At 45.0% G+C, this 18,592-nt stretch overlaps 1 protein-coding gene across 2 annotated transcripts in view; it reads left to right on the forward strand.

The window, feature by feature from the left end:
- Window positions 1-18,592, forward strand: part of NPAS1 (neuronal PAS domain protein 1) — a 500,301-nt gene that overhangs the window by 434,574 nt on the left and 47,135 nt on the right. For both annotated transcript variants that reach the window (XM_085625659.1, XM_085625660.1), the window contains 3 exons: window positions 2,308-2,504; window positions 7,385-7,491; window positions 12,476-12,623. In XM_085625659.1, coding sequence (XP_085481785.1) covers window positions 2,308-2,504; window positions 7,385-7,491; window positions 12,476-12,623 — 452 coding nt within the window. The remainder of the gene's footprint in view (window positions 1-2,307; window positions 2,505-7,384; window positions 7,492-12,475; window positions 12,624-18,592) is intronic.

The following is an 18,592-nucleotide window of genomic DNA, read 5'->3' on the forward strand; positions in this document are numbered from 1 at the left end:
AATTATCTGTATTTCACAATAAAGGGTGCATTCTTGTCTTTTCCGTGTGCTGGAGCACAATGTGCTGCCTAGCACCAAAGCAGGCATCCTTGCAACATAGTGCAAGGGTGCCTGCAGTGGAAGCAGGATTGTTTTTGTGCAGGAAGGGACACCTTTCTGCACAAAAACAAAAAACGAAGAGAAATAAAGATATATTTCTCCTCGATACGTCTCACCTGGGAAGGCATCGCATTTTGACCCATTCCAAGGTCTACCAGTAATGGTAAATCTGAGAATATGCCAAAATCCATGGGTGTGTGCATGGGAACACCCACGCTCCACCAATGGAAAGCATCCCTAGGGCAGAGTAAAGCAACGCAGCGATTTGCACAGTGTTGTGTTACTCTAGATTTAGCAAGTCACGCAGGGCCACGCAAGTTGGCCTGGAGTGACTTGATAAATGTAACTTAGTAGTTGCGTCACCCTGGCACCCCATTGTGTTGGACAACGGTGACACAATTCTTTGATAAATATACCCCTTAGTATTCATACCAAAGCATTGTGGAACCACCATTGGGTTCAAGTATTTTCCAAATACCTCGAACACCCCATAACAGAAAAAATGTTATCACAAACATTCACGATTTTCACTTCTTATCCCTGGAACTGGTTGGCTCTCTAGTTTGGTTTTTAGTACATCCTTCAATGCCCTTCTAAACAAAAGAATAATTAACAAGTTTAGCAGCTTTGGATTGAGAGAAGGTGTCCTAAAATAAATTTGGAACTACCTGTATGGTATTTGGCAGAGACAGCAGTTGAATGGGGTACATGTGTGTGTGTGTTGGGATCTCCAGGGTAAGTCCTTGATCCGATGCTCTTTGGTGTACTGAAGAATGTCCACAGTACAAGGTATGTCTATAGACTCAACAAATTGATACTTAAAACCCAAAGTATGCCCTTACAACATCACATGTTGCATTACATTACAAAAATATTGTATCCACTCCATTGACTTAACCGCTTAATCGCATAGTAAAATGATGTGAAAGTATGAACAGTAGTTATAATCTTAGCATGAAGATATAGATAGTAGTTGGCATAGTAGTGTATGGAATATTATTGCAGGTTGATATTATCGACCATGACCTAGTGACATAAAACCAGCATTTAAAGGTCTTCAGTGAGTATCTTGTGGGGGAATAACGTCCCTTTCAGATTCTTTCAGGAGCAACATCATAATGGAACATGGCAAATCTTCAAAAGACTACTAAATGCATACAATAGATTGGTATTGTGGGTACAAAGGCTTATGGTTTTGGTGGATTTCAGTCAGTGCCTTTAAGTCATTTTATTGCTTGGACCACGTAGGCAAAGTTAAGTTTGAGGCTGTTGAAATAGCTCATTCCAGTAAATAATTCATTCAGATCTGACTAATCTCCTTTGTAATACATTGCATATCGCAGGGGCGGCTCCTCCATTAGGGCGGAGGAGCGTTGCCCCACTGCTTTCTGGCAGTGGGAGAAGCGCAAACATAAAATGGTATTTCAAATACCATTTTATGTTTTTGCTTCTCTCGCTGCGAGAAAACAGAACGGTATACCTGGTTGGGGGCGGGCAGGTGGACGGGTCGGGTTGGAGTGGCATGCCCAATGTTGTGGGCCCTGACTGTTTGGTAGGCCCTCTGGGGCCGACCAGACCAGTCATGCGCACTCTGCATTTTCTCTATGTAGGCTGGCCGCATGCAGACTACATAGAGAAAATAGCCTCTCAACAGGCGCCCGGCTGGGTGCTGTTCGCACCAGTCCCAACGGGATTGGTTTATGGGAGATGAGAGAGGATGCCTGCTTCGTGTTCAAGGAAAGCAGCAGGAAAACTCAGGACCCGGCCAGGAGTGGAGGCAGCACGGGACCCGGTAAGGGAAGTATTATTTTTTATTCTTTAACCGCTTCTACCCCCCACATGAACACCCACGCGATCCCCACACCTGTCCCCACTCTGTGAGTCCTGCGAGCCGCAACTGGCATATGGGTATTAAACATTTTCAGATCAAGTAATGAGATTACTTACAAAAGGTACAAGCGAAATAGATTACTTTGATACTTTATAATATTCGTGTCAGAGAACCTATAAAAGTGCTAATTTTAAAGTTGAATAGACTCCATGTACCAGTATGTTTTTCCTGCCTAGTATGTACAAGAAGTCCACATTTCCATGTAGTACACTTGAGTACACAATTGTGATGCGTATGTAACTAATTTATCAGTAATCTTATAGTCTGAGTAACTTTAGCTGCCCAGACTACAGTGTTGTCTGATTTCTGTGTTGCAGGTGATCCACGTCACAGGCTGCCTCCGCACGCGCCTGCCCTCGTTCTGCCACTCTCGCTCCCTGCCAGGCCGTGTTATGGGGTTGGTGGCACTGGCCCACACGCTGCCCCCCTCTACACTCAGCGAAGTGCGCATTGACTGCCACATGTTTGTGTTTCGGGTGAACATGGACCTGCAGATTGTGTATTGTGAAAGCCGGTGGGTGTCCAATCAGCAGAGAGGTAGCATTGATTCAAATGTATTGTGTCCTAAGGTATCTTCTGCACACCCTTCCACACAGGTTTAAGGGGCTCTCCCTATCATATGGCAGTCCATAGTATAAGAGGGTATATTGTTTAAGAAATTCTCACTCTCTTCAATGAAGCATAACACTCTCTTCTTTAGTGTCTGACAACATCAATCAGAAGGGGAAAGGATCGACTTTTTAGGTTACGAGACCTATTGCATTGCAAATGCGTGCTATAAAAATAATAAAAAAGCTTTAGGAGAGAACGTGGAAAGCAATTTGTGAAAATAGTGCTCGGAGGCTGTAATTAAAGCCTACCGAGCAATAACACACGTAATAGAGGGTGTTGCCATGGGAGGTTACAAAAGGAGACAAGGCGGTATTAAGAAGATACTACTAAGCCTTTTGACCAATGAACAGTTAGTGTTTACAGTGGGCAATGACACAAGCTCTACGAGGCATGCAGTATTGAGGTAGGGAATTGACGCTCCGCCCACTCTCCACCCACATTTTTCTTGGCTTGTGAGTGAGTCTTTTGCACGGTGGTATTATATACTGTTACCAATGTCTATTTGGCAATTTAGTAGCTAGAGCCCATTGTATGAGGCTAGTCCGTGCAATCAAGTGACCTGTTATTCTTTGTCGTGGACAGATGCAGTGTTTATACATCACGATGAGGTGATGGAACTGCTGTTGTCCACAACAGGAAACAAAGCTGCTACATGTTCAAATAACTCTAACAGCAAAACTAGATGGTTCTCTACATTGCAGAAAAAGGTTTTGTTTCACTGTTCATGCCTATTCAAGATTACATTGCAGAGTTCTCTGATGAGAGGTTATTTCAAGAGGGCACTGTGAATGTGGCAGAATCCTAAATATTGTGTATCTCCTTTTGAGCGGTGAGGGCTCGAATAGTTTAATTCCTGCTGTTCAGGACACTCACATAATAAGTATACACTGTGAAAAAAATCTCTAAAAAAGGAGTATTGTCTTGTTGGAAATCGAGCCTTTCAGTGGTCCTGTGGTGTGAAAATATAATCCAAGAATAAGATCCAGGGGGACAGATTAAGGCCAGGATGTTTAAAGTAAAATAGCTACAGTACAAGATGTGTGTGTAAGTAGTATTACTAGGTTTGTGTTCTGCTTTCCACAACATTGCATAGGGTTTACATAACCTATTTTAACCCCTTCCCCGCTCATGACGGACCCGCTCCGTCATGAGCCACGGTTGCCGTGTGCTCATGACGGAGCGGTTCCGTCATGCCACGACCGTTGGCGGCCGCTCCGCCCACGCGGCGCTGTTTCCCCGCCTGTGCGGCGGGACAACGCAACTGGGCGGAGTCATGACGGAACCGCTCCGTCATGAGCACAGCTCAACCGTGGCTCATGACGGAGTGGCTCCGTCATGAGCACAGCGCCACCGCACTGCCCCCCCGCGCCCCCCAGCGCTGCGGCGGAATTCCCGCCGCAGCGAAAGGGTTAATCTGGGAGGTGGAAAAGAAAATATTAGTAAAATGAGGTTCTTTCCCTGCCATGCATGGCAAAGGCTAAATGTTATCAAGGGGAAACGGCCACTACAACGCGGCCGTTTCCACGCAAACCTTAACCACGCATGCATTACAACGCATGCGTGGTTACCATGAAAGCCTTTACCACGCATACCTTTACTACGAGATACGTAGTAAAGGCATGTGTGGTAAAGGCTAAAATTAGAAAAAGGGGACTGGGGGGGGGTCTCCCCCCAAAAATAAATAAAAAAGTGGGAAGAAATGGGGGCTTGGGGGGTCTCCCCCTCCAAAAAAAACCTCACCTGATGTCACGTCGAGAAGTGCAGGCAATTGGTGTCATTTGAGAGGAAACGGAAAGAAACTCCCGCTTCCTCTTTTTGACGTACGACGTCACCACGGAAGCTGGAGAGGAGACGACGTGAAGAGATAAGGGGAATTTTAGTTTTTATAAAACAAATATATATAAAAGGATTGAGGGTTAAGGCCAGGGGTAAATATAAGAAGGACTGGGAGCTGGGGGATCACGTAAGGGTACAATGCCCTTACCATGCATGAATTTACAACAAAAATCATTGTAAAGGTATGCGTGGTAAAGGAATATTCGTGGTAAAGGTTATGCATTGAAAAAGCAGTCCGTTGTAACGCATGCGTGGTAAAGGCATGCGTTGCAACGGAATGCGTTGTAACGACATACAACCGTTATCAAATAAGTTTAAGAACAGCAGCCACTGGATGTGTATACCTCTCTCTCTTATAGAAACATCTGCTTTTTATTACATTTAGCGGCCCTACATTATTTTATGGACATCCCTACAATAAAGAACACATTGCCCAGGGGATTTCTCACAAGGAGCTCAATGTATTTTGATAAAGATCGTGCTATACGAGAATCATTGTACATTATTCAGCTCCGTGCGGTAGGGGACCGTCTACTATATGGAAATGGATACTATTGCATAATTTTGTGGAAGTTATGCCATATGTTCCAAATGTAAATGAATCGAGATTACAAGAGACATCCTCTGGGGCATATTTACAAATAAATGTCAGAGCGCAGAGCTGCGCCAAATTCAGCAGTTCCGTGCTCCAACATTTTTCAAACACAGGCATAAGCAGTATTCACAAGAATATGGTGCACCCCGATGTTTCCCCGAACGCCGACGCAAAAAAAGCTGCCTAGCGCTAGTGCAGGCACCCTGCTGCCATGTTGCAAGGGCGCCTGCGCTGCAGGGGCGCCTTGTTTATGTGCAGGAAGGAACACCTTCCTGCACATAAATAATCAATGGTGGAGATTTGCTCTGTCTATGTGTGCTAAAGAATGCAGCACACATGGAAAGATCAAAAAATTTCTCCTCATATCAGCATTCTAAGGCCTGGTAATCCATGGCGTTAGTTTTTGGTGCTGCCTCAGCCGTGTAAATCGGGGGCAGCATCAAAAAGCAATGGGTGAAACGCCCACAGCAACACCATTTCATGCCCGTTTGCTGCAGAGGACTCCAGCGGAAAGGGGCATATTTCCAAGGTGGCGTTAAGCCACGTTAAGTGGTTAGCGCGACCTTGTAAATATGGGAATGGAGCTCCAGTGGCACTAGGGGCTTGTAAATATGCCCCTCTCTCTCTCGTGATATCCCAATGGGCTCCATAGATTACCTTGACTTGGCGGGACATTACTTATTAATAGAAGGTATTACCGTCTGCTTGCAAGCAGTCGGCATTAGAGCGGTGCCAGATTCTGGCAACTGGAAGATGTTGCTCTTGATGGACCTTGTATGCTATGTACCTGTACGTGCCTGGCTGCTCTAGGAGTGTTTTTACGCTTTGCAAGAGGATATGGTAGAGCTGGAAGGTTCCTAGCTTCATTGCCCCAGCTTTCAATATGATGTCACATCATCTTATCTTGACCATAAGTCTTCAGTTCAGTTTATGGTGATAGCACACTTGGGGACACAGTCCGTTTTTGAAGGTAAGAAATACAGATAACTAAACTACTTTCTTTTGATAAGACGGCTGTTCTGTGCTCTGGGCAGGCAACATCTGGTTTCATTATAAGGTAGGTGATGCTGGCCTCTGTACAAGCCCATCTACGCTGCCCACCCCCTGGTGTCCTTCATACTGTGGTTCACAAGGCCGGACTGGCCGTAGCGGGCATCGGGCATTTCCCCAGGAGCTTGGAGGGAAGGGGCTCAGTTTTACAATGGTGGGGGCTGGTTTTGTTACTGGGGGCGATTTTGCAGCGATACTGCAATATTGGCCACTAGTAACAAACAAAAGAAGCAGGTACTTCGCACTTGAAATGCCGCCACACCCCCACCCAGGGCTAGTCCAACAAAATTGCAAGGGCTGCTTTGGGTTCCCAGTCCGGCCCTGGTGGTTTCACGGAGAAATTAAGAATTACCAGGGGGTCAGTACTTCTGCATTCAATCCTCGTTATTCACTGCCCATGTAGTTTTAGGGGGAGATTACAGCTGCTTTTACCAGCCACAATTCTGTCTCGTGTGAAATGTATCAGATTTTTAGCATGATTTAGACTTTGGAGAAAGGAGTAATGTACATCAGGGCAATGGAGTAAATTACTCTGTTACCCTGATGGACATTCCGTCCACCAGATTTACAGACGCCCGCAGGCCTGGCCCCACTGATATCTCTTAGAATTGTCAGGAACTGCGATCATGTCGGTTTCTGTCAAAGTTGGAAAAGTTTGACGGACTGCCCTGTGAAATATGGTGGCCGGCCCTCAAACCTTTACAAAGTTTAACGTTTTTTAAAAACAAATTCACAAAGGAGTTATTCGTTTGTGAAAAAAGTAAAAGAAACGACCCCATACCATGGGAGTTTTTATTTTTACTGTCCTTCGGCAGCAGGTTTTACCTGGTTGTGACCGACAAAAAAAAAATGCCGTCCAACTGTCCTCTCGAAATTGGGGCGGACCGTCAGATGGCTTACCTCCAATGGCCCATACCCGGTTGGCTGTTGGAGAGGTATGTCGGGAACGGAGCCAAGTTGACTCCCCCATCTGCATACGGTCAATCCGCCCACCTCTAAATTGGGCGGGCTAACCGAAGAGAGTACTCAGCCTCTCCCCCCAAACTCAGAATTAACTTGTGTCATGGAGCCAGTAACTCTTTGTCAGCAAACTTGTCATATGACATGTCTTTGCACCCCCCGCAACCCCCCCCCCATCTCAAGCCTCATTTGAAATGGATAGAGTTTACCCCCTATTTCACCTCACTTTGCCTTCTTCTCTATCTTTATTTTTATTGAACCCTTTCTGCCTTCCTTTCGTCTGTCCCTCTTTTCCTCCTCCCACCTTACCCTTCTCCTTGCTGTCTGTTTCCTTTGTGCAGGATCACGGATTACATGGACCTGTCCGCAGCGGATTTAGTGGGGAAAAACTGTTACCAGTTCGTTCATGCTGCAGACGTGGAAGGAATTCGGCAAAGTCACCGAGACTGTAAGCATTTCAGCAACTTTCTAAACCCAAGAGCATGCCACTGGAATTTCGATTAACTTGAGGAAAGGTTATTATCCACCAAGTGAATGATTCATTCTCAATCAGAAGCACTCCATCAATTTTAATGTGCAATTACTGAGATGAACCAGGGACATGCAAAGAAATACACCAAGGAGATAAAGGCCAGGGACCAGAACACGCAAGGTTTCTGTGTAGCTGCTGTTGTTATTTTCCCCTTGAGTGGGTGAGCAGTAAGGTCTGGGCGCGATTATGTTCTCTGGGTGATGCTGGTTTGAATAGGCGTGGGTTATGTACTTCTATTTACACGAGGATGGTTTTGGGTGAAGCTTGTTGTAGGTGGTTGTTTTTTGATGTATTGGAGTGCTTTTAAATATCTGTATGAGATTGATTTCTATTGGGAGAAGGTTTAGTTGCATTCTTTGGGTGCTGTTTCTTTGTGTTGAGTTTGGTTCTAGGTATGCCCTAAGGTTAAGCTTCAATGAAATTATTCGTGTTCAGTAAGGTTGAAGTTGGTATCCTCTGAGACAGGGCGCAGTGAAACCCTTTTATGTGATGTTGAATTTCTTTGGAATCGGCTGTGACTTTGCACTTTGACTGAGGTTGGTTTTTGGTGAGATTTGTAGCGGATATAAACTACTGGGGACGTTTATTTCCTAAAGAACAATTTAAGGCATTACACATTATGTGAAGCTGAATTGCATTTGGATTTGGGAAGCTATACAAGCTGGGCAAGGTTGCTTATCACTGGGAACGTTTCTGACAATACCGGCTTCCAGTGTGATTGGTCACGGTGAGACACTGTGTGTAAGGTTGTCTTAATTAAGTTTTGGTTAGAGTATATGCGTAAGTCATGGGTGTCCTCATCCGGAGAAAGTGCGGCTATACTTTTTGTATGGTTGTCGCCGATTGGTATTGATTGAGATTATAAACAATCATCAAGATTGGGTTCTAGTACAATTCGGTGAAGTTAGGTTTTAGGATGAGTTTGGTATCTCTGTGGGATGTTTGAGCCTATGCTTTTGGGTGTGTTGTTCTCCTGTGGGACTGGGTGAAACTATACAATTTGTAAAGTGTTCTTTGCAAAAGTAATTGTACATGGTTGAGGGTATACACTTGGGAGGAGGGCATGTTCCAGTGGGGATTGGTTTGGGTTGGATGATTTAGGTAAGGTTCATTTTTAGGTGGGCTCCGTGTGGCAATAACGTTAGGCGTGATTGTTTTAAGTAGAAGTGGATGTGACTTGATGAGGTGATTGACAGTTAGAACCAGACACTGCCCATTCTCACAACCGTTTTTGTGACCACAGGCAGCAAAAATAAAGGAATTTCACTTAGGTCTCCAAACATAGCACTAGTGAGTAAGTCTTAGAGAAACACCCCTAGTCGGATACTTGTGGACTTGTGGGTTAATAGAAACTTCTAGTAACTCCAGGACAATGCCAGCCAGCCCTGTCAATATTGATCCTGTAGATAGATAAATGTCTTACATTTCTTAATGATGGAGAGATGGAGTGTGTCTGATGTGGTTAGGCATGAGGTAATTCTATTGACAAGGGCCTAGAACTGAAAAGCTCCCTAAAATCTGGCACCATTGTAAGCCCTCATGCGAAGATCTTGGGATGTGATAGCGTATTTGTTTGATTTTGGAACTGATGTACCACAGGCCAATTTTAAATTCCTCATAGCATCTTTAAGTGTACTGACAAGTAGCCACGCTCTGAGTCTCAGCCACTCTAAGGAATCAAGCCAATAGCACTGGTTTGTCAGCTCCCACCCCAATGGCCACGTTTCCACTCTGCACCCTCAGCCTACCAGCCTTCTCAATCACTTGGTCTTCTAGTTCATCCATCGTAAGTGCAATGAATTCCAGCAAGAAAGGCATTAACATAAAATGTGTATTTGTTAAGCGCACTTTCACCTAAGGGTATATTGGCGCTGAATAATGTGTATTGTTACCTAACTCAATGGTACTCATTTTATCGACCTCAGAAAGATGAACGTCTAAGCGGACCCAGCAGAATTTGAACCTGTGACCACAGGCCCCTACAGTGGATCCATTGGTCTACTGAGCCCCCAGACACGGCAATTCAGTCAATAAGTGCAACACGGGGCAGTGCAATCATTAAGATAGATCAAAACTGCTACGATACTTCACAGAGGTCTGAGTAATATTGGACAAGGTTACATATGTTCCAGCAGCATAGGTGAGTGAATCCAATACAGTGGCTAGGCTTTGCTTGTGTCATTCTTCTTCTCTGGCACCTTTGGCGAGTTTTCATCACTTGTAGGTTCAGTGGGATTTGAGGATGTTCAATCAGAAGATATATTTCAGAGTTTATATAACTTTTTTTTTTTTTTTTTTTGCATTTTGTTAAAAGCCCCAAAGATAATACCCAAATAGAGGGTTCAGAAGCTATACTTTCGAGCCAGGATTCTCAGGATTCCACATTTTGCCATCGAAGGTGGCCTCCTTTCATAGGCATCTGTCTTGGTAGATCCTTATGGTGATGATAAAGTTACTATCATAGAATCTCATACTCGTCCCACCCTCAAATTACTCGTGAGTGTGAGTCTGGAACCAATAAACCTTATGATCACCCTTGCCTCTGAGGAGTGAGTGACAGGAGTGATGTTCGATTCCCGTTCTCCTTTTCAAAGGAAGAGTTCCCTGGTAAGGATGGCCCTAGCAATTTGAACATTACCCAATATTTCCAAATGCAACGCCTACTTAGCCACAAATGCAAGTCTAGGCATAATGACATTGATGACGCATAATTTCTTTAAGATTCTGGTGATTTTTAAACCTCCCCGTTGTCAAAAGACCTATTGTGTTTAATACCCGTACTTACAGTCAGCTCTTTGCTTATCATTGTTTGAATTTCCTGCCAATGGTATTTGCTTTCTTTTTATGCGGTGGTTTTCTTCCGCTTCTTATCTGAGTCCCTCCCTTGGATCATAGCTTTGTTACCATCCCTTTGATTGGATGACTTGTACCCTTCTACTGCTAACTTTCAAGAAACTGCTCATTAGGTCTGGCTGCAGCCAAGTCCTTTTGATTTTACTAACTATATGTATAATATAATACTTACATGTATTATATGTATTATAACTTACTTACAGGTTCCCTGTTGCGCTGTCATTCACGTTTGTCTTCAGCACATTACAATTTACAGCATTGGGCAGTGGGTCAGCCCACTTCAGCCAATGGCTAACTTCACTGTGGGTGATGGCATTCTGCAATTTCACAAGTAGCCCATCTGCATACAAAGTAGTCCCTGTAAGTGCCAGTGACTACTATGGCAATGTGAGTTTTTTGTGACCAAAAATATTTTAGCTTTTAGCCAACATTTTATTTATATATTGTTGTGGGCTAAGCAGCTTCTCTAACAATAAAGTTTGCAAAAACCATGACAAAAACAAAAAAAGCATTAACAAAACCAAAAGGTTGAATGGCAATGCCAGACATAATAGCTTTGCCAATGCTTGTTTTCTTTTGCTTTCAGTTGTCCATGGGAGTCCATATGTTTTGTATCACCCTCGCCTTTCCCATGTGTTTCTTTCCCTTTTACATGCTCTTCTCAGCAATGTTTTTTTTTGCTATCTTGGAATGGTAAATTTAAAAAAAAGGCAAAAAAGCTTATGTCATTGCATATTTGCATGCGTGCATGATAGTGCATGCCCATGACTACATCATCATACAGAGGGGCATATTTAACCCTCAGCGCGGCACTGCACACCTTCTTGCTGCACCAAGCTGAGTCATTAGAAAAGTTCAGGGATGCATCGTATTTACAACAATGCGATGCATCCCTGTGATTTCCTCTGCGCTGGCGCACAATTGGCTGCCTAGCGCTCGCCAACGCAGGCACCCTTGCACCACGGTGCAAGGGTGCCTGCCTTGTAGGGAGGATTGTTTTTATGCAGAAAGGGACACCTTCCTGTATAAAAACAATAATTGATGGGGTTTTCCTCCTGAAATGTGTGCTGAAGCAGCACACATAGAAAGAGGAAAAAAACAAGGAGAAATAAAGGTATTTCTCCTCGTTGCACCACTTTTACGCATCCTCAAGGGAGGCGCTAGAATCCGACGCATTCCCATATTTACAAAACCTTGTAAATCTGGGAATGTGTCAGAATCCATGGTTGTTGCGTGGAACACCCACAGCAACACCCACGGAACGCCCCTTTTAACCACATCCATGCTCAGGATGGCTCCCGGCCGTCATGAGTCACGGTAGTCGTGTGCTCATGATGGCCGGGAGCCGTCCGACCGTTGCCGCCCAGCCCACGCGCGGCTAATTCCCCACCTGTGCGGACAAATTAATTAGTGGGCGGAGTTCGGACAGCTCCCGCCGTCATGAGCACACGCCCATCATGATTTATGACGGCCGGGAGCCGTCCTCGGTACCTGGGCGCCATGCCCAGCCCTGCCCCGCCCCGCCTCACATCACGGCGGAACTTGCCACGCGTGGAAGGGGTTAAGAATATTAATGTGTAAAAGGGGGCCATATTTACAAGGCCATGTAAAGCCACGCAGGGTGGCTTTGCGTGGCCTTGTAAATATGGGCAGGCATATTGTGCCGCCGGTGCATCCAAAAAAGTGACACTTCGATGGCGCAAGTGGCTTGTAATATGCCCCTATTGTTAAATGCTAAAATTGCGATGTGTCCTGATGTATACACACTCATATATGGTGATACATGTGCACAGATACGTCATCTTGCTTGGGACGGATTTTTGCTGATGTTGTGTAGCATCGGCAATAAGCATTTCTTTTGTTTTTGTCAATGTCGTTCAGCATTAGCAACAAGCATTGGCAAAGCAAAAAGTATGGATAATGTTTTCAAATGCGTGACCTATTGGCTTTTCTGCATAAAAAACTGACCAAAGATATTCAGAGGATTTTCGACGGGTCTACGTCCATTCTCACGCCTTATTTCTCTTGTTGCTTGGATTGTTTTCAGTACTAATCAAAGGCCAAGTTGTGACCAAATACTATCGCTGGCTACAGAAGAGCGGTGGCTTCATCTGGATCCAGTCCTGTGCCACCATCTCGGTGAACATGAAGAATCCTAGTGAAAGGAACATGATATGGGTGAACTACATCCTAAGGTGAGGACCATGACTGAGGCAGCAAAGGGGAGGGGAGTGACTGACCAGTTTAATAGCTCTCCTAAATACCTGATTTAATGCTTTGAAGTCAAAAAGAGATTAACCCACCCTTTAATTATGTACTAATTTCATTTAAGAAGGAGACTCGCCTGGGTGCTAACAGTTTACCTTTGTCTTTTTTTAGAATGTTGTCCAATTAGAAAGTATGCAAGCACTTCAGAGTTAAAGTTTTTCTTTTAAGTGTCCATATACGAAAGTGTATTTGAATACAGTTTGTTGAGATTAAAACCTGCCCGTTGAAGAGGCATACCTTTTAAGGTGGGTGTTAGGCCCATGGAAGGGGAGCATTTAAAGACGAGCTATAGCAGCTGGTCATTTTATTTGTAAAAATGTTCTTTACTTCTCATCACATCTTAAGGTAATATCTTTTTTGTGCTTTTTTATTGTAGCTCGATTGCCTGCAATAAGGTTGCTGTTTGGTCCAAAATATGGGTGAATACCCCTCCATGTGTGTGCAATCTCTCTCTAAAAAGGATTGAATATATATTAAGTTTGGATAAAAAGATTGTCCCCTCAAAGCTTATTTCTTGCCAGTTATCCTAGCACTGTTTCTACTTCCAGAGGACTATAGGCTATTTGTCCTTTGGGACACAGTTAGGAGCATATGTTTTTTGGGTTTTTTGGGTTAACTGTTTAAAGAGCAATTCCTTCTTTTATTGCCTTTGTAACCATACAAAACAGAGGCCCCTGACATCCCAGTGTTGAGCCATTTTACTGAAGATGGGAGTAACGCAGAGAATGAACACATTAGGGCTGTGATGTTTCACGCATTTGAGACTGTGCCTAGGCATTTGAAACTGTGTTTGGGTCTATGACGACTGTACCTGGCCTAAAACGGATGCGGTATTAGCCTGGCTGTGATCCTAATACATCATGGCTGCCCTCCTTGCATCTCAATACAAACCCCTATTCAATAGAAGTCTGGAAATTAAAATGCTTCTATCTGTTATACCATCCTTTTTGTAAATTAGTCTTCTTGCCCTTCATGTAGTTCTTTTTAAAAAGTGACGTCACTTCCTGTATTGTCATCAAGTCGCAAGAAGTGACCCCATGATTTCATCTGGGTCCAAGGTCATACAATTTCACTTTCTGCAATAAGTTGTGGGTTTAGAGTTGGGCTTAGTGCCACTTCTCACGGCTTCTGCAATTAGGTGAATTGACCTCCGTCATTCTCTTTCCTCTTTTACCAGTGTTTGGGGCCAGATACAGGACCTGCAAAATATCGCCTCGCAAATTGCGACTAATTTGCAACTTGCAATTTGCAAGGCGCTATTTGGCATGTACAACAGCGTGTTTAACACTGTATACGATTCCCAAAGGGGTCGCAAATTGCGAGGCTCATGTATATTAATGAGCCTCTCTCAATTTGCGACCCCATTGGGAATGACAGGCCCTCCCAGTGATGGTGGCCTGCTGGGCTCAGTAGACCAACATGTCTGGGACTGCTTTTAAATAAAGCAGTTTCTGTCTTTTTAAATGCAGCCCAGGACAACAGGATGCATTTTTTTAAAAAAATTACGTTTTTTAAGGGCAGGTAGTGGTCCCTGAGACCACTATCTTCCCTTAAAAAATATTTTTAGAGACAGTCACAAAGTGGAAAGGGGTCCCCGGGGACCCTTTCCAAATTGCAAATTCATTACCACCCTCTTGAAGAGGGTGGAAATTTGCAAGTGTTTTGCAACCACAATTGTGATTGCAAAACATTCATACATGGGGTTGCGGTCGCTATTAGGAAGGGAACACCCCTTCCTAATAGCTACTCGCAATTCCTAAATAGCGAGTCGCAAATAAATTGCGACTCGCTATTTAGGAATTGCACATAGCCCTTTCACATTTTGCACGCGCAAACGGGTCGCAAACCCGTTTTTGCATGCAAAATAGGGTCGTATATCTGGCCCTTAATCTCTTTGCCAAGACCAAAGTATCATTTGTGAAATCTTGCGCATCTATGAAAATATACCCAGCGGCGGTGCCACCATGAGGGCAGAGGAGAGTCGCCCCTCTGGTTGTGTGAGCCTGAAACATGAAATATAAAATGGTAATAAAACAAATTTATTACCATTTTATTTTTCATGCCGGGAGCAGCCAAGTCTGAGGGAGGGGCAGCAGGGAGGAACAGTGTGCCCTTCTGTTTAAAGTGCGCTCGTCACTTTGGCTGTCTGTCTAGCGATGGCCAGCCTGACACGAGCACTTTAAACACTCCAGCCCAAGCTGTCTTAGACAGCTGGGTGAAAAGCCAGCACAGGCCCCCAGAGCCTGAATGAGCGTTGAACCTACGCGCTCCAGAGTCTGGATTGGTAGAGGGGAGTTGTTGGCTCGAGCTCTGGGAGTCTGTGCTGCTGAGATGAAGTGGAGCACCGAAAACGAGGCAGTATCAGTGTCGGATTGGTAACGCAGGCACTCGGGCAATGCCCGAGGGGCTGGTGCCGAGTTCCAGCTGTGGGCTGCTTTTTGGGGCAGTCTGGGGGGCAGATTTGGGCGGTGTCGCTGTTGTTCAGTTACAGCCAGCGGCCCAGTAGGTGTCTGAGTGGCCTTTCTGGAGTCAGATGGGCGCTCATTACCTCACGTTTAGCAACAGGCAGAGGTGTCACTTCCTTTCACTCGTAGGGCCGGCCCATTAATGTATGCATACCTAGCAGGGCAGGGTCCTGAGCAGATGTGGCCTCACTTGTTTTCAAGTGTGTTGTTTTGAGGAAAGGCAATATGCAAATGTGGGCAACTTTTTTTAGTGTGTCCTGGCCGATTTTGAATCCCACTCCATCCCCGGGCAGTAGGTAGCAGTGGTGGCTGGTGACATTTGAAAGTGGTGGGGCGTAAAAAAAGGGTCTAAATGTGTTTTGTGTCATAGCGAGCCTGATTGACTAAAGGGGAACTGCAGGACCCTCACGCCAAGGAAATTTTGAAGAACAAAAAAAAAAGGCCCAAAGGATGCAGGTTAAACCACATTTCAGAAAGCAAGAATATTTATAAAAGTAGGTAGGATATGTAGACTTGAAATAATTAAACACATTTAAAACTGTCCCATATCGTGCTTCAGTCCTGCTTGCACCCGTGCCATCCATTTAGCCTGACTGCATTATTTTAAAAGAATAGGGAACATTGGCGTTAGCCGCCTGACCTTATTGCCAAAGAAAGATGAACTATATGTCCCCTCAGGTCTCCATTAGGGCCAAAGATTGGGTGGCGAAAACAGTGACCAAGTCTCCATAACCACACTCTCTCAGATGCATTGAATTAGTTATATAGCGCCACTCATACCAGTGCAGGGTGTCTGAGCACTTTGCATCACACGCATATTACACACAGACATTCAATCATACATGTGTAAATCACTGTGTAGGAAATGTTACGTAAGCCAAAGGACTAAAAGTGTAGGAGTCACATGTCATCCATACTGGTAGGCAGCATAGTTTAAGAGTGCTTGGTGTGGAGAAGCACAAACTCAGAGTCGAAAAAGAAACAGCATAGTTGGGAGTTTTCTTTAATAATAAGAATCGATTTCTAGCCAAATTAACCCTTTTTGCAACATTGATCAATGTTCTGTACTTTGCAGCGTGTATGCAGTTCTAGGATGAAAGTTAATACCTCACTATTCTATATTAGGACTAAGGACTTTAAATTATACATTGCAAGTAACCTGCTGATCTGTTTACATCTGTAATCTACATGGTACACGTTCTCTGCAGCAGGCATATTAACCCTCTGCACTAACTTCACCTAAGTCAAAACCACAACTATACAAAATGCTGATCTCTCTCTCCAGGAAGATAATTAATCACACGAGTTATCTTGACATTTATGTGAGGCCTGGTAATTGCGGGGTGAAAGAAACGCTGCAGCAGGTACTTTAAAGGCATAATAAACTTTCAAACACGGCGCCCCCAGGATTCCAGCACCCGGTGCGGTGGCACCGATCGCAACGCCCTAAAGCCAGCCCTGACTGGCATTGATACGGCACCGGAGGGTCTAAAATAGTAATGAATGTACATAACTATTTTAGGCCTAAGGAGGGCCTAAAATAGTTTTGTACATTCATAACTTCACAGTAACGGCCGGCATGATGGGGGTGGGGGTCGTCACGGGGGGTGGAGGCGGGTGGGTAAATGAAAGAAGATTATAAAACTTACCATCCTCGTCCTGCAACATCTTCTGGATGCGTTCCAACTCCCGCTCCGTCCTGCAACACCGCAGCTTCTGGATGCGTCCAAACTGCCGCTCCCGCCGTCCTGAAGCTCTCGTCGTCATGTCGTCATGAATGAAAGGCAGCCTCCCTCCCTCCGCTCTGCCAATCACAACGCTGAGGCGCAGTAGAGAGCGCCCCAGCCGGGACCATTTTCGCTATGTAGAGTGGGCGCCGTGGGCGGTGCTGCTCGAGGGCATGGGGGGAGTGGCTTGCCCAGTGTTGTGCATACGGACTGTTTGATCGGCCCCAGGGCCGGCCAAACAGTCCCTATGCACAACACTGGGCAAGCCACTCCCCCCTGCCCTCAAGCAGGACCGCCCACCCCCGATCAGGCACTTCTGCTTTCTCGCAGTGCGAGAAGGCAGAAACATAAATGGTAGTTATTACCATTTATGTTTCTGCCTTCTCGCACTGCGAGAAAGCAGGGGGGCGGCGCCCAAACGCCCGTATGGAGGAGCCGCCACTGGTAGGTAGGTAAATGTATATTTTTTTAATTGATGTTGGTTTAACTCACTGACAAGCACTGCGAGAAACTCGCAGGGCCTTCAGTCTCAACTCCAGAGCTCTCAATCATGGCCTGTTATACACACTCTTTAAAACGGACCACGATGGAGCCTTTGGCTTTGAGCCTGAGGGAACCACTGTTTTTTATTAGTGCCCGTCAGTGGGTTAAACATTTGCCCTACCTGTTTTATGTGCCGCTGGCCGCCACCGAATATACCACCAGAAACTTCATTGTGATCCCCCTCCCAGGGTGTGACTGGTCATTCTGTTACTGTGGCATCTTCCCGGTGGGTTGCAGGCTGTGGGCCTGCTTCCAGCGCTGCATGGACTGCAGTGAGACAACCTTACTGGCCCACCGACTCTATTGTAGTTGCAGCTTCCTGCAGAATGGGTTTGGTTGAAATATTTTGGGAGGGCCGATTTTAGTTTTCAGTCTGGTCTTGCTCCCTCCCCCTTTTCTCTCCACGCCTTTATTAAAAATACAAGTGACTAGCCAGAGGAGGGGGCATGGGGGACCTTCTTGAAGCTGTGTCCTAAAACAAAATAAGTAAGCATAGGCATACGCCAACAGCACAGGATTCAGCAGTATTTTGAAGGGCACAGAAAAAACATATACGTATTCTTCTTTGCATAAAAGACTGTGGCTAAGGCGTTGTTAGTTTGTGAAAATCCATATACCAAGACAAAAAAGCAGAACCAACTTATATCTTTAAACAGAGAAATACGTTTTTATGGTTTTGGGTTTACTAACATTACAGCAAAAGTAAATGAGAAAGTAGTTTGAAAAAAACCTCTGGCTTTCTTAAACTGAGAAATGGGTAAAGGTTTATGAAACTCTTATAGAAATAACATTAGTTAAATATGTAATCATACAGTAATTCCAGAGTACTTCTACAGAATCTCTGAGTGTATAGCTGCCCAGAGAAGGCACTGTGCAGGGAAGACGACGATGCTGCAGGCACCTGCTCTCCTCAGCAAGCGTTGGCTTTTCCTCTCTTTGAAGGTGAAAAGTTCCTACTCCATGCCACAACACTAGCTACACAGCAGCACCTCCCAGCCGGTGTGAGGCTAGGGTAGGAACAATGGGTGTAAGTTCCCACCGCTAGCCATAAGCCCACTTTTTCCTAGCCAAGGAGGGGCTAGGGTTGCCTAAAGGGGTGGAACCTTCAAAAATACAACATTGTACTGAGGAGTGCTTGAAACGGGAAAATAGAAGTGCAGG

The sequence above is a fragment of the Triturus cristatus genome, chromosome 9, assembly GCF_964204655.1.
Source record: "Triturus cristatus chromosome 9, aTriCri1.1, whole genome shotgun sequence".
NCBI lineage: Eukaryota > Metazoa > Chordata > Amphibia > Caudata > Salamandridae > Triturus > Triturus cristatus.